This window comes from Saimiri boliviensis, chromosome 17 (genome assembly GCF_048565385.1).
Source record: "Saimiri boliviensis isolate mSaiBol1 chromosome 17, mSaiBol1.pri, whole genome shotgun sequence".
NCBI lineage: Eukaryota > Metazoa > Chordata > Mammalia > Primates > Cebidae > Saimiri > Saimiri boliviensis.
Window position 1 is genome coordinate 65,195,671 of NC_133465.1, and position 24,517 is coordinate 65,220,187.

A 24,517-nucleotide genomic window follows, 5' to 3' on the forward strand; every position below is an offset into this window, starting at 1 on the left:
TGCCACACACATTACCTACCTTTTCCCACCCGGCCCAGATCACATGGGATCCTATCATATGCAAAGTCCTGACCTGATAGTTAATTTTTGCCACCTCCCAAGAACCTGAAATCCTTCAAGCGTCAGCTTAGATACCCTTCTTTATTTTTTGTTTCGCCACATTGGCCAGGCTGGTCTCAAACCCCTGACCTCAGGTGATCCACCCGCATTGGCCTCCCAAAGTGCTGGGATTATAGGCGTGAGCCACTGCACCCAGCCTTTACCCGCCCCCCCACCATAATAGCTGGGACTACAGGTGCCCGCCACCATGCACGCCCAGCTAATTTTTGTATTTTTAGTAGAGATAGGGCTTTCACCATGTTGGTCAGGGTGGTTTCCATCTCTTGACCTCATGATCCGCCTGGCTCTGCCTCCCAAAGTGCTGGGATTATAGGCGTGAGCCACTGTGCCCCGACTTAGATACCTTCTTCTCAAATATGAGCTTCCCTGTCTCTACCTGCCCCTGCCCAGAGTGCGCACCTCCAGGGTGGGGATTAGATCTGCTTCCTTCCCCATCCTGCTGGGAGTGAACAGAGCTATGCCCCAGGTGGGCCTGTGTCTGGGCTTCCCAAGGACGGGCCTTGCTGTCCTGTGGTCAGGAGGAGGCTGAGCTACTAGAAGCCAGAAGCTGGAGCACAGAGGCTCCTTCCCCTTCCCCCAAGGATAATCCAGAAATAGTTTCCCCTTGGGCTGGGAATGGATTCTGTGGTGGGCGGAGAGTTTGGGGGCCTCAAGCTGGTTTCTTTATTGGGAGCAGATTTCTCCTGAATATTCTCCACTTGGGCCCATGGGAAAGAGAACCTTTCTGAGCATACCCCAATAGAGACAGGAAGGTTGGACGGGGGCTAGCCAGAGAGAGGGGAGGGGACCCGCAGAGATCCTGGGCACAGTGGGATGGGCCAGCACTTTGACTGAGTGCCCTGTGCCACCCCTGCCCACTTGAGTTCCTCGTGGCTGTGGCTGATTGGAGAGGCTGAGGCCGAGAGCCCATGGACAGCCTTCCCCGAGGTTAGAAGGAAGAGGCATCTGCCCCGGAGCCCTGGCCTGGAATCCCTTGGACCGCCCAGACTTGGGCTCTGATCTGGGAACAGCCTTGGTGTTTCTACCTTCCACCCGACTTTGGAGGAAGAGGCTTGTGAGGTTTCCCTTTCTGCTTAGCTGGAGTTTCATGGTTTCTCAGAAAACAGGTTAACAATTAAGCTAATTAACCTCAGAGCTGGCGGGCCCTCCTTGTGCTCATAAAGCCAGGCTAAATGGCTTCCTCCCCCAGCTTTTCCTGCCCCATTATAAGGCCACAGGTGGTGAGAGCCTTCAGCCCTGAGGTGGTCCTGCCTCTAGATCTGAGCGTGGGGAAGCCAGGGTGCATGGGCGGTCACTGTGAAGCCGGCCTGGCCCCAGGGTGGCTGCCTTCTGGACTTGGAGAGAGAGGGCTGTTCCGCCTGTTTGGGCCGGGCCTCGTCGGTACCTGAGTGCCAGGACAGGCCCCTGCAGCTCCTCCTGTTTCTCCAGGTTTCCGGTGGGGGCTGCAGACCAAGCAGAATGAGGCGGTTCCTGAGGCCAGGGCACGACCCTGTGCGGGAGAGGCTCAAGCGGGACCTGTTCCAGTTTAACAAGGTAAGTTAGGGAGAGCAGGGGAGGCGACCTGGGTTTTGGGCAAGGGAGCTCAGGCTGGGGCTGGATTAAGGTATAGCTCCTATGTGGTGCCTGCAATGCCTCCTGGGACTCTGACTTTGGAAATGGGGCCCAGTGAAAGGGCTTTTACAGGAAAGAGGAATTGAATGCCCTCATGACTCCTCATCCCAAGTCTTTCACTGGCTGTGTGACCTCTGCAAGTCACCCCACTTCATCGAGCCTCAGTTTCCCTACCTATATCATGGGAATAAAACGATCTGCCCTGCCTACCTTGGCACAAGGTTGTCAAGGAGGCCTAGGGAAGTGCATGATGAAAAGATGAACTCCGCAGGGGGTAACAAGTCCCTTGGGGCCCTGGAGTCATAGGCCATGGCTGTTTGTCCCTTCTCAAATTGCCCCTGAAGGAAAATGCAGCTCCCCTACAGGCTGAGCACGTGATTCCTTCTGGCAGGCTCCGGCTGGGTGAGTGGGGAGAAGTGCCAGGAGAATAAGCCAGAATTGGCATCGAACTACACCAATCCCAAACCTGTACCCCGGGCACCAGAAGCCCCATGGGGCTTCCCCTCAGGGGCCTGGGACCTGAGAAGGTCAGGACAGGCCTTAGTGCATAGGAGGTATACAGTGTGGCTTTTCAGCTTCTGGGCCACTGAGCAGTGTGGGGCCTTCTCACCTGTGCTTTGATTCACTGTGCTGGGAAGGTGGGCTGCAGGGACCAGGACACCATGATGCTCTTGCCCCGGGGATCCAGGAGCCTCCCAGCATGCCGAGGGCCGGACATCTGGCTTTCGTTGGGGACTTCCGTTTGGGCTCCCTTGCCCCTAAAAGGAAGCAGTGCGTGTAAGACCAGGCGGTCTGGAAAAGGGATGTCTCCCTGTGATGAATGAGGAATTCTCTTTGGTTGTATTTTATTTGTTTATTTATTTATTTATTTTTGAGATGGAGTCTCGTTCTTTTGCCCAGGCTGGAGTGCAGTGATGTGATGTTGGCTCACTGCAACCTCTGCCTCCTGGGTTCATGGGATTCTTCTGCCTTAGCCTCCTGAGTAGCTGGGATTACAGGCACTCACCACCACACCTAGCTAATTTTTTTGTATTTTTAGTAGAGATGAGGTTTCACCATGTTGACCAGACTGGTCTTGAATTCCTGACCTCGACCTCCCAAAGTGCTGGGATTACAGGCATAAGCCACAGCAGCCACCTGGTTGTATTTTTGTTTGTTGATTTGAGAAGTGCAGAAGTCAGCTTGCCCAGGTACGAACCCAGCTATGCCACGCAGAAGCTGGATGATTTTGTGCCTGTCACCCAAACCATAGGCTTGTTAAGGGCTTACGTGGGATGAGGTAACAAGTGCTAGCACAGTGGCCCAGGAATGTTAACTGCTGTTGTGGGGTGGAGGGGACCTCCCTGATCTCCCTGTTGGGAGAGGTGGGTCAGCGCTCCCCACCTGCCCTGCCATTTTCCTCTGGGTTTCTTAGCCTGTGGGAGAAGTTGGTGTCCCTGATGGAGCTTTGCCACAAGGACATTTGCCTCCGGGAGTTAAGGCTTTCCTACGCCAGCGTACCTCCCACCAGCTCGCTTTTGGGCCTTGGGATATGGGGGTGCCGGTGTTGGGAATGGGAGATATCAGGACCCCTAGAGCCTGCTACTCTTGCTCTGGAGGGAGTAGCCTATGGGTGCTGGGTCTCAAAGCTTCAGTGTCCACAGGGGATGGAAGGGAGCTGGGTGACCCCCATCTGCTTTCAGCCTCTCACTCTGAAAAGGTGGCAGAAACCTGACCCACAGGCTCAGCAAACAGGGCTGAACTCCTCCCCTGCTCCCAAAGTTCTTTCTGTGCAACTGGGGTGGAGCTGGAGTGAGGAATTGTCCCTCCCTCTTTCCCCTATTCTCAACAGTGGTTCCTAAACTTGATTGGCCCACTCCCAGGCCTTGTGTGGCAGAGGGAGGCTCCTGGGTCTCCTCCTCCTCCTCTGCCTTCCTCTTTCCATTCATATGCAAGAAGCATGCATTGAGCGCTTACTGGATCCACAGCCCAAGGCTCAGGGCTATGAGAATCTGATTAGGCCTCTTCCCTTCACTTTTATAGTCTGCAGGAAGGAGGCTTATGGCCTGAAATTTCAGGCCTTGGGAGTAGAGAGAAGGTAGGAGAGATCCTGGGGTACTCAGAAGCCACCAGTAGACTCATCCAGGCTCGGGGAGTGTTGTGGAGCAGGGTGGGATTGAAGGATGAGACCAGACCCCAGAGGATTTGGGAACCTGGATAGTCTGCCCCTCCACAGCCTAGGCTGACGACGCAGGGAGGTTGCTGGATGCTGGCATCTGGGCCTGAACTGACTGACCCTGCAGCCCTAGGGGGTTATGAGCAAGGGAGTGAGTAATGGTCCCATTTACAATGTAGGAAAGATAAACCTGGAGATATTTTTACTCTTTGGGCAAAGCAGGTAAGCTCAGAGCAATTAGGAGACATTGCAGTGACTAGATAGGGGCCAGAAGGAAGGGGCTGGGGGACAAGGCATGAGTTGAGCAGGGTTTCTCAGCTTCGGCACTCACAGATGACACTTGCTGGCTGTGCTGTGGAGGTGGCCCTGTGCACTGTAGACTATTGAGCAGTGTCCCTGGTCCTACACACACAGCCTGCCAAGATGTGATACCAAAAATGTCTCCAGACGTCTCGGAATGTCTCCTGACGGGTAAGATCGCTCCTGGTTTGAGACCCATTGAATAGAGAACTATTGAGGGCATCACAGAGACCTGCTGATGGGGCAGTAAAGAGAGAATGGGGCCAGACGCGACGGCTCACGCCTGTCATCCCAGCACTTTGGGAGGCCGAGGCCGGCAGATCACAAGGTTGTGAGTTAGAGACCAGCCTGAACAACATGGTAAAACCGTGTCTCTACTAAAAATACAAAAATTAGCCAGGGATGGTGGAGCACGCCTGTAGTCCCAGCTACTCAGGAGACTGAGGCAGGAGAATTGCTTGAACCCGGGAGGCAGAGGTTTCAGTGAGCTGGAATGGCGGCCACTGCGCTCCAGTCTGGGTGACAGAGCAAGACTTCATCTTGGAAAAAAAAAAAGAGGGGATGGGAGGGAAGGTGGGTGTCCAGGATGACCATGGAGACTCCGACCTGGGTGGGTGGTGGTGCCAGGCCTTGGGAGGGGGAGCCCAGGCCAGGAGTGGCAAAGAGCAGATTTGGGGAAAAGTAATATTTTTTTATAGTTTTGATTTGCACACAATCGCAACAACAGTGCTCTCCATTTATGGAGAGGTAGCTTGCCCAGTGGTGAGTGGTGCCAACTGCCAGCTCGCCAGCTGTGTGACCTTGAGCAGGTTACATGCCTCGGAGATAGACACGATACTCAGAGCCATTCCGTCCATGCTGTTGGTGTGAGGACTACATGAGTTTCTGTAGGATTCAAAGGCCATGCCTGTCTGGCGACTGCAGCGTCTGACAGCACCATCCTATGGTGGGTGTCATGTGGCTTGAGGTTGAGTTGGGGAGCCTTGGGACAGCTCCAGCAGATGGTGTGATACCCAGGGCTGGAGCCTGGAGTGGTATGTGGGCTGTTGGTATAGGAGAGGGTCAGCCCCCAGAGAGTGTTCACGTCTGGCAGTTCTTAGGTTATGTCTCTTCCAGTGGTGCTGGAAGGCCAGTCTGCTGGGTACTGTGCTGGGACACAGTACAGTCAATCACAGCTTGACCCCAGGTGGCTTGTAGACGCTGGCTTCTGAACCAGTCCCAGCCTTTTTCTCCAATACCTTCCAGCTCAACTGTCTTATACTGTACCCACACCAAGCCCGATGTCTCAGAGAGAGCAAGGAGATCACCCTGGGGGCCCCGAGAATGAGACGTCCTGTTTCTTTGGCTTCAGTACCTACAGAGGATCTGTGATTGCGAACAGTCTCTGAACTCTGCCAGGGGCTGGCTGTCAGAGCAGTAACTCCAGTTCACCGAGGGCTATGTGCCAGGCATCAGAAGGCCTGGGTAGTGGTTAGGGGCAGGGACTTTGCAGCCACATGGCCTGGGTCTAGATGCTGGCACTGGGTCTAGATCCTGGCTCTGTTGCTTCCTCACTGTGTAAGACACAGCAGACATGTTACTTAGCCTCTCTGTTCTTTAGTTTCCTCATCCGTAAAATGGGCGTTGTAGGGGAACAAAAACTGGCTTCCCTCCAGCCTTCTAGGTTCTTTGGCTGAGCCAGGAATTAAATTGACATGAGGCTGGGCACAGTGGCTCACGCCTGTATTCCCAGCAATTTGGAAGGCTGAGGTGGGTGGATCAGTTGAGGCAGGCAGTTAGAGACCGACCAGCCTGGCCAACATGACAAAACCTTGTCTCTACCAAAAATAGAAAAATTAGCCTCATGTGGTAATGCACGCCTGTAGTCCCAGCTACTCGGGAGGCTGGGGCAGGAGAATGTTGAACCCGGGAGGTGAAGGTTGCAGTGAACCAAGATCACACCTTTGCACTCTAGCCTGGGTGACAGAGTGAGACCTTGTCTCAAAAGAAAAGGTGGGGGGACTGGGATAGGGTGTGACCAGGTTGACCAGGTTATGGGAAAGTGAGGGGAGGAAGGTTGTCTTGTTATGTATGCAGAGACAGTCTCCTGGGTAATAAAGTTGCCTTAGAGCAGCCCTCTTCCTGATACAGATATGGGTTGAACATCCATGATCAGAAAATCTGAAATCCGAAATGCTCCAAAGTCTGAGTTTTTGAAGTGCCAACATGACTCTGAAAGGAAATGCTCACTGGAGCATTTCAGATTTTGAAATTTTGGATTTGGGATGGTCAGCCAGTAAGTATAATGCAAATATTCCAAAATCCAAAAGGTTCTGAAATCCAAAATGCTCTAGTCCCAAGCATTTTATTTATTTTATTTCATTTTTTGTTTGTTTGTTTCAATAGCTGCCCGTCACTGAAGTCCCAAGCATTTTAGATGAGGGATATTCAGCCTGTACTTGACTAATGTAGATTTCCTTTATGGATGTAAATTTCTTTAACAAGAGGACAGCTTTTCAGAACTACTCCCGTGTCTGCACTTTCTGAGAATAACAAGCTCACATTATGCCAAAGAAGTAGCTGGGCGATGTGGCTCATGCCTATAATCCCAGCACTTTGGGAGGACAAGGCAGGGGGATCACCTGAGGTTAGGAGTTTGAGACCAGCCTGGCCAACATGGCGAAACCCCATCTCTACTAAAACTAAAAAAATTAGCTGGGCATGGTGGTGAGTGCCTGTAATCCCAGCTTCTCAGGAGCCTGAGGCAGGAGAACTGCTTGAACTGGGTGGAGGAGGCTGCAATGACTTGAAATCGCACTAGTGCACTCTGGCCTGGGCGATGAGCGACTCTGTCTCAAAAAAAAAAAAAAAAAAAAAAAAATAGGCTGGGCGCGGTGGCTCAAGCTTGTAATCCCAGCACTTTGGGAGGCCGAGGCGGGTGGATCACGAAGTCGAGAGATCGAGACCATCCTGGTCAACATGGTGAAACCCCGTCTCTACTAAAAATACAAAAAATTAGCTGGGCATGGTGGCACGTGCCTGTAATCCCAGCTACTCAGGAGGCTGAGGCAGGAGAATTGCCTGAACCCAGGAGGCGGAGGTTGCGGTGAGCCGAGATCGCGCCATTGCACTCCAGCCTGGGTAACAAGAGCGAAACTCCGTCTCAAAAAAAAAAAAAAATTAAAAAAAAAAATTGTAGGCCAGGCATAGTGGCTCACGCCTGTAATCCTAGCACTTTGGAAGGCTGAGGTGGGTGGATCACAAGGTCAGGAGATCAAGACTCTCCTGGCCAACATGGTGAAACCTCCGTCTCCACTAAAAATACAAAAAAATTAACTGGGCATGGTGGCACATGCCTGTAGTCCCAGCTACTCGGGAGGCTGAGGCAGAATTGCTTGAACCCAGGAGGTGGAGATTGCAGTGAGCCGAGATCGTGCCACTGCACTACAGCCTGGGTGACAGTGTGAGACTCTCAAAAAAAAAGTATGATTTGGGGTAGCACATTCCGTTCTCTTACAGTGTTGTTTTGGGCTGGTATGTCCTGAGCCCCAACAGCATCATAAAGGTCCCTAAGGGAGTATAATTGCTTCAAATGGTGCCTGGCACAGGTGGATGCCTTACCAGGGCTTGCCTTTTCATGGCATCATCCTCACCACAACTCAGGATGGGTGTTGCTCCCGTTCTGCCAGGGAGGAGACTGAGGCCTCCAGAGCCTGCACAGCTGGAGCATATCGTAGGGGGCACAGGCTGGGGATGAGGATGTCCCGGTTCCACCTGCTGTCTGGCCGTGTGGCCTTAGGGTGGGGTGGTGGCTTCACCTCTCTTCACACCTCAGTTTCTTCACCAGCGAAGTAACTGTTTGCTATATGTAGTGGGCCCTTGAGGCCAGTGGAGGGATGGACAGACAGACAAGTCAGCTGCAGTGCCAGGACAGGGCCACAGAGGACCAAGGGAGGGGACCATGGGACTTCAGTAGGGAGGGAGTGCTGCTGGAGGAAAAGTCAGGGTAAAACCCGTTCCTAGACAACTGCCCGCAGCCTCCTTGCTCCCCCACGGCCAATCCCAGGCACACCCCAAGCAGCCGCACCCATCAGGGCAAACAGGCTGCTGTGCTTGCTGGGGCTGCTGCAGAAGCACCTACCTGGGCCCTCCCTGCCCATGCTCACCCTCCCTGTCCCCTTAGGTCCTGAACAAACAGTGTGTTTCGGACCCAGCAGCCCCTGCGGAGGGCCAGGTTGTTCTGTATTGGCTTTTGCGTGGCTGGGCCCCTGGTGTCAGGTGACAGCAGCCACACTGGGAGGGCCAGGTTGCTGCCACTGCCAGGAATCTGAGCTGACCACACCCAGCCAGTATCGGGCAGAGCGGCCCAGCTAGGCGGGTGTGCCCCCCTACCCCGCCCTGTGCAGCCTCCAAGGACCCAGTTCCTGGCATTCCCTACTTCCCACCCCCTGGGGAGTGCCAGGGACTCCTCAATTCTAGCCCTCAGGCAGGGTCCTCCCTGGCTGCGGGCAGGATGAAGGCCCCACTGTCTCTGACAAACAGCCTTAGCTCACTCCCTCCCCTTCCGGGACCTGGAAAGGGCCTTCTCTCCCACTCAAGGCTAATGTTGCAGTCTGGCGGCTTCTGGAAATCTTTGCTCTCCTTTCCCAACCCCCTGTCAAAGGAGTTCATTGTTCTTTCCTCCCTTGGCAGAGGTCACCTGAGCCAGGTATCAGATGTGGGCGGGGCCAGGTAGGCTGGATGCTGCGCTCAGGAGGCCCCAGTGGCTGCCAGGCTTTGGTCAGCCTCCTAGTTTGAATCCGAGGATAGATAGCTGTGGTTTTAGAATAGCTGGGAGGGCTGGTCTTGGAATTCCGACCTCCCAGGGGCTGTGCCCTGTCCCACCCTGTGTTCTGAGTGGAGCCATGATTCAGGGTTGCTGTGTGTGCCTTTGCAGGAACACAGCCCTGGGGTTGAGCCCAACCTTCTGTGCTCAGGTGGGTGCCTCCTTTCAGGGAGGCCATAGGCACTCCCTCTAACAGGGACCTGGAACTGTTCCTGAACCCTTAACAAGGGCGAGTCACCACCCATGTGATTTAGACCTTGTTCACCAGCAGGGAAGCTGAGCCTTTCAAGGCTGGTAGGAGTTGGGGGTGGGAAGGGCACCAAAATAAGGGGCAGGCCAGGCGCAGTGGCTCACACTTGTAATCCCAGCACTTTGAAAGGCCGAGGCAGGTGGATCACTTGAGTCCAGGAGTTTGAGACCAGCCTGGCCAACATAGTGACACCTCATCTCTACAAAAAATACAAAAATCAGCCAGGCATGGTGGCGCATGCCTGTAATTCCAGCTACCTGGGAGACTGAGGTGTATCACTTGAGCCTGGGAGGTGGAGGTTACAGTGAGCTGAGATCACACCACTGCACTCCAGCCTGGGCAACAGAGACCCTGTCTCAAACGCGCGCGCACAAACACACACACACACACACACACACACACACACACACAGTGGGGGGCAACTGGGGCACACCAGAGGTGCCCGTGGTTCTTTCCCTGACTGGTTTCCTCAGGATACTGGGTCCTGGGTTTCTAGCTCCTCCCTGTCCCTTCATCAGCTGCTCTTAGTCCTGTTCCCAGATCTCAATCGCTTCCCTGTTTCCGACAAGATCCCTTTGGCTTCTCATAACTAACCTAGGGCTCCCGTGCCTCTCTGCCCAGCCCAAGTCCCTGTCCTCATAGGACTGCCCAGACTCCTGTCAAAAGAGTTCCTTGTTCTGTTCTCCCTTGGCAGAGGTCACCTGAGCCAGGTGTCATCTATGGGCGGGACCAGGTGGGCTGGATGCTGCCTGTTGAAGCAGTGCTGCCTCCCCTCCCCGACCTGGGGAGTCCCTGGGGAGCCATGCCATTTATAGGTGAACTAACTCTCTTGGGGCTGCCCAGGCAGAGTCCCTGTGAAGGTCACTGCCTTTGTTTCGGTTTTGGGGGAGCCCTGGTCCCTCTAGAGTTGCCAACTTGGAGAAGTGCCCAAGGGGATACCATGGAATGTTTCAAGGCTTGGAAGGAAGCAGAGGCCTGTATGTGTTGTGGGGTGGCTGAGCCTTCCAGCCGTACCAGGTGACCTCAGGTTCATCATGTCCAATCCGAGGACAGCCCTGCCGAGCGCAGTCACCAGTACCATCCCGTTTATTACCTGAGAAACGAAGCTCAGGGAGGCCCAGCGGCTGACCCACTACTAGATGCCTCGTGCATGGCAGGAAAGGATTTAAAGCTTAGTGGGTCTGACTTAGCCCCTGTTCTAAATCAGCCTTTGGAAAAGAAAGTGGGGATGGGAGGGAGGGGTGGCCACAGTATCTCCAAGGCTAGAAGGGAATGAGGAATGAATGTGGGTGGTTGAAGGATGGGCCCATCCTCTTTGTCTTCCTCTGGATTAGAGGAAAGATATGGAGCCAAAGCAGGAGAGACTCAGGTGAAATGTTAGAACTGCCCATGACATGTGGCCTGAGAGCCCAGCAAAAAGTTGTAGGCTGTTTTCTCTGTGACCTGACTTTCCTGCTGATGTGCAGAATTGTTGAGGCCAGTAGGAATATAATATGAGCCATGTATATAATTTAAAGTTTTCTAGAAGCTGCATTATAAAATTATTTAAACACGTGACATTAATTTTAATTATATGTTCTGGCCCAGTGCCGTGGCTCACACCTGTAATCCCAGCACTTTGGGAGGCCAAGGCAGGTTGATTACTTTAAGTCAGGAGTTTGAGATCAGCCTGGCCAACGTGATGAAGCCCCATCTCTACTAAAAATACAAAAATTAGCAGGGTGTGATGGTGCGTGACTGTAGTCCCAGCTACTTGGGAGGCTGAAGCAGGAGAGTTGCTTGAACCGGGAGGTGGAACTGAGCTGAGATCTCACCACTGCACTCTACTTGGGTGACAGAGTGAGACTCCATCTTAAAAAAATTATAGAAGCGCCGGGCGCAGTGGCTCACGCCTGTAATCCCAGCACTTTGGGAGGCCGAGGCGGGTGGATCACGAGGTCAAGAGATCAAGACCATCCTGATCAACATGGTGAAACCCCATCTCTACTAAAAATACAAAAAATTAGCTGGGCATGGTGGCGCATGCCTGTAATCCCACCTACTCAGGAGGCTGAGGCAGGAGAATTGCCTGAACCCGGGAGGCGGAGGTTGTGGTGAGCCGAGATCGCGCCATTGCCCTCCAGCCTGGGTAACGAGCGAAACTCTGTCTCAATTAAAAAAAAAAAAAAAAAAAAAAATTCTAGAAGCTACATTATAAAATTATTTAAACAAGTGAAATTAATTTTTTTTTTCTTTTTTTTTTTTTTGAGACAAAGTTTCACTCTTGTTACCCAGGCTGGAGTGCAATGGCGTGATCTCGGCCCACCGCAACCTCTGCCTCCTGGATTCAGGCAATTCTCCTGCCTCAGCCTCCTGAGTAGCTGGGATTACAGGCACGCGCCACCATGCCCAGCTAATTTTTTGTATTTTTAGTAGAGATGGGGTTTCACCATGTTGACCAGGATGATCTCGATCTCTTGACCTCGTGATCCACCCGCCTCGGCCTCCCAAAGTGCTGGGATTACAGGCTTGAGGCACTGCGCCTGGCCACAAGTGAAATTAATTTTAATCATATATTCTGACCAGGCACGGTAGCTCATGCCTATAATCCCAGCAATCTGGGAAGCTGAGGCTGGCAGATCACTTGAGGCCAGGAGTTTGAGACCAGCCTGGGCAACATGGTGAAACCCCATCTCTACTGAAAATACAAAAATTAGCTGGGCATGGTGGCGTGTGCCTGTAATCCCAGCTTCTCTGGAGGCTGAGGCAGGAGCATCACTTGAACTGGGGAGGCGGAGGTTGTAGTGAGCCAAGATCGTGCCACTGCACTCCAGTCTGGGTGACGGGCGCAACCCTGTCTCAAAAATCATCATCATCATCATAATCATATATTCACTTTAATCCAACATATACAAACTATTTTGACGTGTAGCTAATTTAAATTACTAGTGATATTATTTCAGTTTGTTTTTCGAATGCTAAATCTGTGAAATCTAGGTGTATTTTACACTTAAAGCACATCTCAATTCAGACGTTAAATCTTTTTTGGAAGTACTAGATCTGTATTTGGAATTTAGATGATTTACAGTAGAAAAAGGGGATCTGAAGCATGGTCTGCCTGAGTCCAGCCCCTGTTCTTCTAGAACCCAAGTCGTTCCAGACATACTTGAAGAGTTTCCAAGAACTGAATTAATCCTCCTTGGTGACATGAGCCATATGGAAAGCGCTTAGTGGCTACCTGGGGCTCATGGCTACCATTCTGTGAAGCCTGGGGCTTGGGGCCTGCTCCTGGCCAGGCCAGCGGGCTCCTGTGGGGCATTTCTGCAGAGTCCTCCAAATTCCAGAGGTTGTTCCCTGAGCTGCCTCTGCTGCTGGGAAAGTGCTGGTGTCCCAGGGGGGTGCTCTGGCTGCGGATCCTGAGGCCCCCAGCAACCTGGGGCTGGCTGAGGTCTGGCGGGGCCCCTGGGGGAGCTTGTCCTTCACATCCTATCCAGTTGTCTACTCCCCTTTTCCTGGGAAATGTTTACATTCCAGACACTCAGCTATCTCTACCCAGGGCTTCTCCAGGCTCTGCATTTTTCGCATAGCTGAACAGGGACCTGGGCTGGCCTGGGGGCCACTGCTGGGCCCCATCTGTCTCCCCCTGGCTATCCCATTCAGGTATGACCATTTGCAGGGCAGACTTGTTCCTGGCAAAGAGCCAGGCCTGAGGTGCCCCCCCCATCCCCCAACCTTTTTATCCCCAGGCATACCCCCAAATAGACACTTAGAGCTCTCCTCCCTGTCTGACCTCAGCATGGGATTCCTTGTGAGAGCCATCAGGCTAGACTAACATGGGGCAGGCAGGTAGCAATTGGGTTCACTAAGCTATCATTGCCAGATCTCACCAGGGACTTCTCCCTTTCTGCTGCTTTGAGGTCAGGGGGCTGCAAAGTAGGAGAACCCAGGGCCTAAGGAGGCTGCCTCATTGTTGGGGCCTTTTTCTGCAGGGCATAGTCTCTGTGATTGTTTTTTGTTTTAAGTCTTTAAAGCAACCCTTTGACATGGCATTACTCTGTGCTGTTCTCACCCAGCCCTGCAGAGCCAGTATCCCCTGCAGTGGGAGGTGGGGGTCAGATTGGGATAACTGATTCAGTAACTGAACTGAAAACTTTCCTGAAGATGGTTTATCACTCTAAATTTGTAGCGTTTATGTTCATACCTTTCTTAACCCACAGTTCTATCCCTGGGACATCTGCCCCAGGAAATACTCAAGTGTTGTAGACAAAGATAGGAGTCCAAGAATGCCGTCAACACGGTTGTCATTTGCAAACCCTCTAGCAACCAAGTAAATGCTCAAGAATGAAGCCCTGGTGAGTTAGGGTATCTCCGGGTAAAGAACATTCTTTTGCTGTTTTTAAAGTTATTTTAGGCTGGTGTGGTGGCTCATGCCTGTAGTCCCACCACTTTGAGAGGCTGAGGCGGGTGGATCACCTGAGGTCAGGAGTTCGAGTTCAGCCTGTCTGACATGGTGAAACCCCATCTCTACTAAAAATACAAAAATTAGCTAGGTGTGGTGGTGGGCACCTGTAATCATAGCTACTGGGGAGGCTGAGGCAGGAGAATTGCCTGAACCCAGGAGGCGGAGGTTGCGGTGAGCCGAGATCATGCCATTGCACTCCAGCCTGGGTAACAAGAGCGAAACTCCATCTCAAAAAAAAAAAAAAAAAAAGGGTCGGGCGCGGTGGCTCAAGCCTGTAATCCCAGCACTTTGGGAGGCCGAGGCGGGTAGATCACGAGGTCAAGAGATCGAGACCATCCTGGTCAACATGGTGAAACCCCGTCTCTACTAAAAATACAAAAAATTAGCTGGGCATGGTGGCACGTGCCTGTAATCCCAACTACTCAGGAGGCTGAGGCAGGAGAATTGCCTGAACCCAGTAGGCGGAGGTTGCGGTGAGCTGAGATCGCACCATTGCACTCCAGCCTGGGTAACAAGAGCAAAACTCCGTCTCCAAAAAATATATATATATAAAAATTAACAATTTTTTAAAAGTCATTTTCAAGCTTTTAACCTGGGCTGGCTGTAAGTAGGAAACCAGGCTACAAAGCTATACCTATACATGATCTTGTATAGGTATATCCATATGGCATGATCCCAATTACATCTTTTTAAATATAGACACTTGCAAACCTTCACAAGCGAGACGACTGAAAGGACATACGCTGAGGTGTTAGCAAGGGTTACTTCTGGTTATGGGAGTCTGGGTAATTTTTGTTCTTAAACATCTTTATACCTCCCAAGTTCTTCACAATGTGTGTGTATTACTTCTAATAAATGAAAAAGCCTCTATCTGCAACAACGCTCCAGGAATTCCCTTTCTGGGAAGATGGTTGAAACGTGGTGGCAGTGAGAGCCTGTAAGATGGAGCCGACTGGGACCTGGAGGAGCCCGGAGCCAGGCAGGGCCTCTGTGGTATTCTGAGTACTCTAGGCCCCTGGGTGGGCCCGGAGGTTCGGTACCACCAGGCTTTTCCCCCTAGGGACCAGTGTCTCACTGTACCAGACTCCCCCTACTTTCTCCATCCCATAAGGCCCCATGCCACTGAGGAGGGCAGGGTTCGTCACGCAGGGCGCACGTGGTGGAGGCACCAAGTCCGTGCCTGGAGAGCATCCGAGAGGCTGTCTTGGTGTTGGGGAGGATGAGCTTCCAGGGGTGGCCATGAGGCCAAGGGCAGAGTCACAAAGGGACTGGGGGTGGGGCCTGGTAAATTTGGGTTAGGCTTCAACACTCAGGTGTTTGGTAGGAACGTGAAAGGTATGGAATCCCTGCTTCCTGCTTGGGTGGTCCAATGCTGCAGCTCGCCCAGCCATGGTGGTGTGAAGGGGACAGGTCTACAGGCTCACGCCACGTGGTTCTCGTTGCAGACGGTGGAGCATGGCTTCCCGCACCAGCCCAGCGCCCTCGGCTACAGCCCGTCTCTGCGCATCCTGGCCATTGGCACCCGTTCTGGAGCCATCAAGCTGTATCCTTCAACTGGACAGGGCCTTGGGGTGGATGATATTTGGGGAAGGACATCTTTTCCCTCCTTGCCCAGGGCTGCTGGGATAAAATGAGGGACTTTCCTGAATTTCCAGCTTTGGATATGATTTTATTCCAAAGTGAGAAAGGTATGGTTTATGGCAGGACGGGGACCTGGGCATGGCGGGATGTGACCCTGTCCTTTGCAGGAGGACAGTGAGGTTGAAACTGACCCAAGGAGGTACAGGTTTATTTCATTCCCCTGTATCCTTTCAGGACCGTTCATGTGGTCTCCTCCCTGTACTCAGTTTCCCCTTCTCACATGTTGCTGGAAGTTTCAGGACTCCCTGGGCAGGGGGCGAGGCCACTGCAGGGATCAGGGACCTGTTTTGCAGGGGCTGTGTTGGGGGATCCAGGGGGAAGGACCTGATGCCACTCTCAGCCATTGCTCAGTAAATGAGTGGTTGGCTAGTGGGTCAGTAGTAAGGCCTGGCCCTTCTGTGCCCCTGCCTCCCTCAGCTCCCCATCTCCCCACCAGAAAAGCAAGTTACAGGGATCCGTCTTGTTGCTGGGGATGTTTTTTTTTTTTTTTTTTTTTTGAGACGGAGTTTCGCTCTTGTTACCCAGGCTGGAGTGCAATGACACGATCTCGGCTCACCACAACCTCCGCCTCCTGGATTCAAGCAATTCTCCTGCCTCAGCCTCCTGAGTAGCTGGGATTACAGGCATGTGCCACCATGCCCAGCTAATTTTTTGTATTTTTAGTAGAGACAGGGTTTCACCATGTTGACCAGGATGGTCTCGATCTCTCGACCTCGTGATCCACCCACCTCGGCCTCCCAAAGTGCTGGGATTACAGGCTTGAGCCACCGCGCCCGGCTGGGGATGTTTTTATTTTAAAAAAACTTTTTTCAGCACTTTGGGAGGGTGAATCACTAAAAGTCAGGAGTTCAAGACCAGCCTGGTCAACATGGTGAAACCCTGTCTTTGTTAAAAATAAAAAAAGATAGCCGGGCGCAGTGGCTCAAGCCTGTAATCCCAGCACTTTGGGAGGCCGAGGTGGGTGGATCACAAGGTCAACAGATCGAGACCATCCTGGTCAACATGGTGAAACCCCGTCTCTACTAAAAATACAAAAAATTAGCTGGGCATGGTGGCGCGTGCCTGTAATCCCAGCTACGCAGGAGGTTGAGGCAGGAGAATTGCCTGAACCCAGGAGGCGGAGGTTGCGGTGAGCTGAGATCGCGCATTGCACTCCAGCCTGGGTAACAAGAGCGAAACTCCATCTCAATAAATAAATAAATAAATAAAAATAAAAAAAAATAAAAAAAGATAAACAGAAAAAAACACAAAAATACAAAAAAGATAGCAAGGCATGGTGGCACGTGCCTGTAATCCCAGCTACTTGGGAGGCTGAGATGGGAGAATCGTTTGAACCTGGGAGACAGAGGTTGCAGTGAGCCGAGATCGCGCCACCGTGCTTCCAGCCTGAGCAACAGAGCAAGACTCCGTATCAAAAAAAAAATTTTTTTTTTTTTTTTTTTTTTTTTTTGTAGAGACAGGGTCTTGTCATCTTGCCCAGCCTGGTCATGAACTCCTAGGCTCAAGCAACCGTCTGGCCTTGGCCTCTGAAAATGCTAGGGTTACAGGCGTGAGCCATTCCACTCCCCATTCCACTCCCAGCGGAAGTTTTGTTTTTAAACCTTCTTCCCCGATAAGAATCAGAGGTGGACTGGCCCCAGGGCTCTAGCCACAAGCAGGGATGGGGCTCAGGTAACCACCTTCCAAATTCCATTCCCACCCCCACAGGCAGCAGATAGTGAAGAGGGCTCCGCCTGGCAGGGACAGCCTTCCCCGGCCTGAGGCTGAACGTTGTCCAGTTGGGTCATCTTTTATCCAAAGCACTAGTTCTGGCCGACTGGGGGCTCCCAGTGTTTTCAGAGATGAAAAACCAGATCAGGTTGGGCACCCCGCCAATCTGATCTGTGCTTCCAGGGCAGGGCCCAAAAGAAGTTGAGAGATGGGGGACCACCTCCAATAGCTTGGCTGGCACCTCCAGCAGAGCCCAACCTCCCTCTGCCCAGTGTGGGGGAGGGGTACGGAGCACTGGAGTTCCAGGCTGGGCTGATGTACACAGGGGCCCAGGGCCTTGCTGCTGGCTCAGCCTTCCCTCGGCTGGTTAATCATTGCCAGGCCACAGCCAGACTCTGGTCACTAAACCCTGGTGCTGAGACTCATGGGCAGAGGCTGTTGGGGACGGGCCCACGGGTGCTGTGTGTTCTCACAGGTGCCACCAAGCCACAGCCGACGTGTCTCTTTCAGCTCAGGTTCAGGGTGGCAGCCTGACAGTTGCCATGGTAAGGCTTCATCTTTTTTTTTTTTTTTTTTTTTGGAGATACAGTCTCACTCTGTCACCCAGGCTAGAGTGCAATGGCACCATCTCAGCTCACTACACCCTCCATCTCCTGAGTTCAGGTGATTGTCCTGCCTCAGCCTCCCATGTAGCTGGGACTATAGGTGCTTGCCACCACGCCCTGTGTTTTTGTATTTTTAGTAGAGATGGGGTTTCACCCTGTTAGCCAGGATGGTCTTGATCTCCTGACCTCGTAATCCGCCCACCTCAGCCTCCCAAAGTGTTGGGATTACAAGCGTGAGCCACCGTGCCTGGCTGGGCCTCACCTTTCTGTGGAGTTGCTCCCACTGGCCTGACTGGGGAAAATCTCCCAGGGGTCCAGTCACTAGCCTGGTGCCCTGGGGCCAGGGCTGCTGTGTCTCTTCCTCAATCCAGGCCCTGTGCATGAATCTTGCTGCCTGCAGGGAGGGCAGCCCCTCTCTGTGTTTGTGCTCCTTGCACATGGGCCCCGAGGGCCTGGTACTGGAGGTGGGCAGGGAATGGTATCTGGCCTCCCAGAGCTTTCCTGAGCCTACTCCTAGCTACGGAGCCCCAGGCGTGGAGTTCATGGGGCTGCACCGAGAGAACAACGCGGTGACGCAGATCCACCTCCTGCCCGGCCAGGTAAGGGGCCTGGGGTGGGACGGGAAGCCATCTCCATGCCCTCCTTGCCCTCACTGCTTCCAGCAGGGCTGTTGTGGAGAAGCCAGCATCCACTGGCCCTGGGTTTGGTGCTTATGGGAAAACCTGGGGGCCCCTCCCTTTCCACAGTTGGGGCTCATGGGCCACCCTAGTAGTGGCCAGGGGTCTTCATACAACCAGCCCAGGCTGGGCGGCCCCAGTATGTAAAGGCCTTGCCCGGGTAGCAAGACCACATGCGCCCATCCCTATTCCCTCGCTAGTGCCAGCTGGTCACCCTGCTGGATGACAACAGCCTGCACCTTTGGAGCCTGAAGGTCAAGGGCGGGGCGTCAGAGCTGCAAGAGGATGAGAGCTTCACACTGCGTGGCCCCCCAGGGTAAAGGCTCAATCCCCATCCCCTTCCACTCCTGGCCCAGCCTGACCTTTGCCCCATCTCTGGAGTGGACTCACCCTTTGTGGGCCCTTTTGTGCCCCTGGCAGTGCCTGGCATGCATTTGAGCTGATACATCACCATGCTCAGGTGCTCTGAGTAGAGTGGGTGGGGCTGCAGACCACCTTCCCCATCCGCACCCCGGGTCATGCTGGAGGGTCCCTGGTGTCTTTCTTGCCTCCTAGCCCAGGCTCTTTGCTATGGGTCTACTGTCTTGGCAGAAAGTGACCAATGTTAGTCCTGGCCCAAAATGCTGTGAACCCCATTAAAAGGCCTTATGTGCTTGTTTTCTGAGGAATCAGGGGACCCCGCCCATGGGGTCTCCCCTCTCGGGCAGCGGGCAGCTCACAGGCAGCTGTTCTCGTCACAGGGCTGCCCCCAGTGCCACACAGATCACCGTGGTCCTGCCACACTCCTCCTGCGAACTGCTCTACCTGGGCACCGAGAGTGGCAACGTGTTTGCAGTGCAGCTGCCAGCTTTCCGAGTGCTGGAGGACCGGACTATCAGCTCGGATGTGGTGCTGCAGCGGTGAGCACAGAGCCCGGCTGCTGTTAGAAACCTCAGCCCTTCGAGTTAGGCATGGCTTCTCTCCTTGGTCCCCAGGAGTCTCTCAGGAGCTGTCATTTCTCTGTTGGGAATTCCATGGGGCTAGCAGGGGAGACTCTTGGCTTCCTACCTGTCCCCTCCTGAGAATGTAACGCCTTATCATAGGTTAGCATCATATCACTAAAAAGGAGGATTTAGGGGTCCCTCATCTAAGGACCCCAAATGACTGTGTAATGTCACTGACTCAGTCCAGTGTCCTTTGCACTATGAGTTTAAAGACCCCACGGACTCCGCAGCGGGGGAGTCGGGCCCAAACCTTCCTACATGGCTGGGGCGGCTCCTGGTGCTGCCCTGAGCTGTGGGCACTTTGCCTAGGTTCCATTTGCTTGCAGGCTCCTTGGCTAAAAAGCCTTGACCACCGCAGGTGTGTGGGTCTGTGGAGACCATTTTGGAAGCTTTGCTCCTTATTGATGGTACTACAATAGAGAGGGAGTCGGAGCAGGTTCAGGTGTGGAAGTTGAGGACGGGGGGCCCAAAGAAAGAGAGGAGGCAGCGTCTGACAGGAGCATGTGGGGGCCGGGTCAGTTGTGGTGGAGTGATCTGTGGTTCCAAGGGGCAGGAGGAAGCCAGGGTGCTAGGCCCCTGGCCCTGCAGGGCTTTGGACTGGGCCCAGGACACACTCCTGCAACTGGCCAGCGGACTGTCCAGCCTTGGTGTTGGTGAAGAAGCAGGGCCTGTCTGCCTAGGGCAGCGCATTGCTGGGCTGGGAGGACTCCCACTTGCAGCTGTGTCACTCCGAGTGCATACCTCTGCCTTTCTTGTTCAGCAGGGCAGGGCTGGGGCAGTGAGCCCAAGGTCAGAGCAGAATACTTTGCAGGATGACACAGTGGGGTACTGCCTGTGGGCAGGGCGGTGGGAGGACCTGTACCCCAGCAGATGGCCACACCAGCACCCAGCTTCCCCCTGTAGCTAGCTGATAGGAGTCTAGTTGTGGGGCAGTGGGGAGGTCCAAGTGTCCTGAGAGCCCCTCCTGCCAGTTTATTTGTTTATTGAAAGAGAGTTTCACTCCATCCCATGCTGGACTGCAGTGGCGGGATCTCCACTCACTGCAACCTTAACCTCCCAGCTCAAGCAATTCTCCTGTCTCAGCCTCCTAAGTAGCTGGGATTACGGGTGCGTGCCACCACCCCTGGCTAATTATTATTTTTTTTTTTTGAGACGGAGTTTCTCTCTTGTTACCCAGGCTGGAGTGCAATGGCGCGATCTCGGCTCACCGCAACCTCCGCCTCCTGGGTTCAGGCAATTCTCCTGCCTCAGCCTCCTGAGTAGCTGGGATTACAGGCACGTGCCACCATGCCCAGCTAATTTTTTGTATTTTTAGTAGAGACGGGGTTTCACCATGTTGACCAGGATGGTCTCGATCTCTCGACCTCGTGATCCACCCGCCTCGGCCTCCCGAAGTGCTGGGATTACAGGCTTGAGCCACCACGCCCGGCCCTCTTTTATTTTTTATTTATTTATTTTTGTAGTAGAGATAGCGTTTCACCATGTTGGCCAGGCAGGTCTCCAACTCTTGACCTCAGGTGATCCACCCACCTCAGCCTCCCAAAGTATTGGGGTTACAGGTGTGAGTCACCACGCCCAGCCCCTTCCGCCAGTTCTTGTCCACTTAATGACACTTATCTGAGTTTTTAAAATGTCCAATCCTTTAGTCTCGCAACTCTGTCTCTGAGAAGCCTGTCCTAAAGATAAGAATGATCTGCCATTCGCAGTGGCTTACAATCCCAGCACTTTGGGAGGCTGAGGCAGGAGGATCACTTGAGGTCAGGAGTTTGAGACCAGCCTGGCCAACATGGAGAAACCCCATCTCTACTAAAAATACAAAAAACTTAGCTAGGCATGGTGGCAAGTACCTGTAATCCCAGCTACTAGAGAGGCTGAGGCAGGTGAATTGCTTGAACCTGGTAAGCAGAGTTTGCAGTGAGCCAGAATGTGCCACTGGACCCCAGTCTAGGTGACAAGAGTGAGACTCCGTCTGAAAATAAATAAATAAATAAACATCGTAGGGCTGTTTTTAATGGCAAAAAGTTGGAAGCTGACTAATTAACAATTTCATCTGTGTAAGCATATTATTTGCATTTTTTTTTTTGAGACAGAGTTTCGTTCTTGTTGCCCAGTCTGGAGTGCCGTGATGCCATCTCGGTTCACTGCAACCTTCACCTCCTGGGCTCAAGCAATTCTCCTGCCTCAGCATCCTGAGTAGCTGGGATTATAGGCAGGTACCATCACACCGGCTAATTTTGTATTTTTAGTAGAGAAGGGGTTTCTCCATGTTGGTCAGGCTGCTTGCCTCAGCCTCCCAAAGGCTGGGATTAGTAATCTCAGCCCTTTGGGAGGCTGAAGTGGGAGGGTTGCTTGAGGCCAGGAATTCGAGACCAGCCTGGGCAACATAGCATGACTCCATCTCCCCCAACAAAAAATAAAAATTAATTGGGCAAGGTGGCACTTACCTGTGGTCTCATCTACTTGGGAAGTGGGAAGATCTCTTGAGCCCAGGAGTTGGAGGCTGCGGTGAGCCACGATCAGGCCATTACCCTCCAGCCTAGGTGACAGAGTGAGAGCCTGTCCCTAAAAAAAATTAAAAATTAGGCCGGGTGAAGTGGCTCACACCTGTAATCCCAGTACTTTGGGAGGCAGAGACGGGTGGTTCATGAAGTCAGGTGTTTGAGACGAGCCTGACCAATATGGTGAAACTCCATCTCTACTAAAAATTAGCCGGTGTGATGGCACATGCCTGTAATCTCAGCTACTTGGGAGACTGAGGCAGGAGAATCTCTTGAACCCAGGAGGTGGAGGTTGCAGTGAGCTGAGACTGTGCCACTGCACTCAAGCCTGGGTGACACAGTGAGACTCCGTCTCAAAAAAAAAAAAATTAGCGGACGTGGTGGCGTGCACCTGTAATCCCAGCTACTCAGAAGGCCGAGGCAGAAGAATCGCTTGAATCCGGGAGGTGGAGGTTGCAGTGGGCCATGATCGCACCACTGCAGTCCAGCCTGGGGGACAGAGCGAGACTCTGTCTCAAAGAAAAAAATTAAAAATTAAATGCAGCTTTACCGATCGGGTTAAAGTCCCCTTCAACTCTTATTCTCAATTAAAATTCTAATGTCATTGAGGTCAGTGCCAGTAGTGGATGTCAGTAGATAATGCGGAGAACTTGGATTTAGTGTGGCTTGGGTCCAGGCTGGGTCCACTTCCCATTCCACATCCTTGCTGTTGGCTGTTGGTCCCATGCCTGCTGCCTTGTGGTTTTTTGTTAGCTGCAACACCTCCAGCCCTCATGTCAGCATTCCAGGCCCGGAGACGGGGGAGGGGTCAGGGTTCCAGGGCCAGGCCAACTCGTATAGAGTTTTGTTTGATGGTGCTAAAAAATTTGCTTCTTATGAAATATCCCCTTTTGCAAAAATGCACTGAATATGAATGTACAGTTGAACAGTTCTTGTAACACATCCTTGCAGCCAACCCCCAGGCATAGAAATAGAACGTTGACACCTGATGCCTTCTTAGTCAAGGCTCCCTCCGGCCCCCACATTGACTTTTCCGGAAGTCACTGCCTTGCCTTACAGTTGTACTGCTTGTGTTTATATCACTAGGGTTGTTTCCATGTCGCTGCCTTGTTCTACATGCTGCTCCTCTTCTCTTGGTGACCTGTCCTAGCCATCTTTCTTTTTTCTTTTCTTTTTTTTTTGAGACGGAGTTTCGCTCTTTTTACCCAGGCTGGAGTGCAATGGCACGATCTCAGTTCACCGCAACCTCCACCTCCTAGGTTCAGGCAATTCTCCTGCCTCAGCCTCCTGAGTAGCTGGAATTACAGGCATGCGCCACCACGCCCAGCTAATTTTTTGTATTTTTAGTAGAGGCGGGGTTTCACCATGTTGACCAGGATGGTCTCGATCTCTTGACCTCGTGATCCACCCGCCTTGGCCTCCCAAAGTGCTGGGATTACAGGCGTGAGCTCTTTTTTCTTTTTTGAGACAGTCTCTCTCTGTCACCCAGGCAGGCTGGAGTACAGTGGCATGATGTCTCGGCTCACTGCAACCTCCACCTCCCGGGTTCAAGCGATTCTCCTGCCTCAGCCTCCCGAGTAGCTGGGATTACAGGCACGTGCCACCACGCCCAGCCAATTTTTTTTTATTTTTAGTAGAGACAGGATTTCACCATGTTGGCCAGGTTGGTTTCAAACTCCTGACCTCAAGTGATCCACCCACCTTGGGTTCCCTAAGTGCTGGGATTATAGGCATGAGCCACTGTACCTGGCTATCCACCTCGCCCAGCCCCTAGCCATCTTTACATGCAGGCACGTGGAGCAGCCACCTCTGCATGGGGAAACCCATGGCCGTGCCATGCTGGGGCCATACCCTCTGGCAGTGGCATCGGAGGCTCATAGCACTCCCCTCACCCAGGTTGCCAGAGGAGGCCCGCCACCGGCGGGTGTTCGAGATGGTGGAGGCGCTGCAGGAGCACCCTCGAGATCCCAACCAGATCCTGATCGGCTACAGCCGAGGCCTTGTTGTTATCTGGGACCTGCAGGGCAGCCTTGTGCTCTACCACTTCCTCAGCAGCCAGGTAGGCAGTGCCTGGGACATGGCAGGCGCCATGTTGCTCTCCTGGACCCCGCATGGCATGTACATGCTCTGTGCAAAGGCATGGGCTGCAGGCGATGGGAACACTGCCTCGGTCCCAGCCTGCTGCCCTCTCTCCCTCTCCTCCTCCATAGCAACTGGAGAACATCTGCTGGCAGCGGGACGGCCGCCTGCTGGTCAGCTGCCACTCCGACGGCAGCTACTGCCAGTGGCTCGTGTCCAGCGACGCCCAACAACCAGAGCCCCTCCGCAGCCTTGTGCCTTATGGTCAGTGTTTCACCTACCAGGCAGGGCCCACCCACAGTGCCCCCTGGATTCAGGTGCAGGATGCTCAACTCAAGCAAATTCTGGGGCCAGAAGGGGAAAGGCTTTGTCCAAAGCCGCACAGCAGGGTTCCTGTCACCCAGTTTCTTGGGTAACTTCTCAGAGCAAGAGTCCCAAGCAGGTCTACCATGTGGGTGTGGGCATGAGCTTGAGGGATCTGTGCCCATGGGGACTGACACTTGTCTGAGAGCTGGAGGATCCGTTCAAGCCGATTTGTTTCCTTGCAGGTCCCTTTCCTTGCAAAGCTATTACCAAAATCCTCTGGCTGACCAGCAGGCAGGGGTAGGTATCCGTGCTGGTCCTTTTCACTCTCCAGAGCCTT

General features: G+C 53.1%; 1 protein-coding gene across 11 annotated transcripts in view; it reads left to right on the forward strand.

The window, feature by feature from the left end:
* Nucleotides 1–24,517, forward strand: part of LLGL2 (LLGL scribble cell polarity complex component 2) — a 51,443-nt gene that overhangs the window by 15,575 nt on the left and 11,351 nt on the right. For 10 of the 11 annotated variants that reach the window (XM_039476462.2, XM_074388975.1, XM_074388973.1 and 7 more), the window contains 8 exons: nucleotides 1,549–1,653; nucleotides 15,127–15,224; nucleotides 18,155–18,236; nucleotides 18,515–18,630; nucleotides 19,055–19,213; nucleotides 23,692–23,854; nucleotides 24,006–24,138; nucleotides 24,423–24,477. In XM_039476462.2, coding sequence (XP_039332396.1) covers nucleotides 1,579–1,653; nucleotides 15,127–15,224; nucleotides 18,155–18,236; nucleotides 18,515–18,630; nucleotides 19,055–19,213; nucleotides 23,692–23,854; nucleotides 24,006–24,138; nucleotides 24,423–24,477 — 881 coding nt within the window. In that variant the 5' untranslated portion in view covers nucleotides 1,549–1,578. Of the gene's footprint in view, nucleotides 1–588; nucleotides 1,227–1,548; nucleotides 1,654–15,126; nucleotides 15,225–18,154; nucleotides 18,237–18,514; nucleotides 18,631–19,054; nucleotides 19,214–23,691; nucleotides 23,855–24,005; nucleotides 24,139–24,422; nucleotides 24,478–24,517 lie in introns of those variants that run through there. The other variant, XM_074388976.1, reaches the window with a different exon arrangement.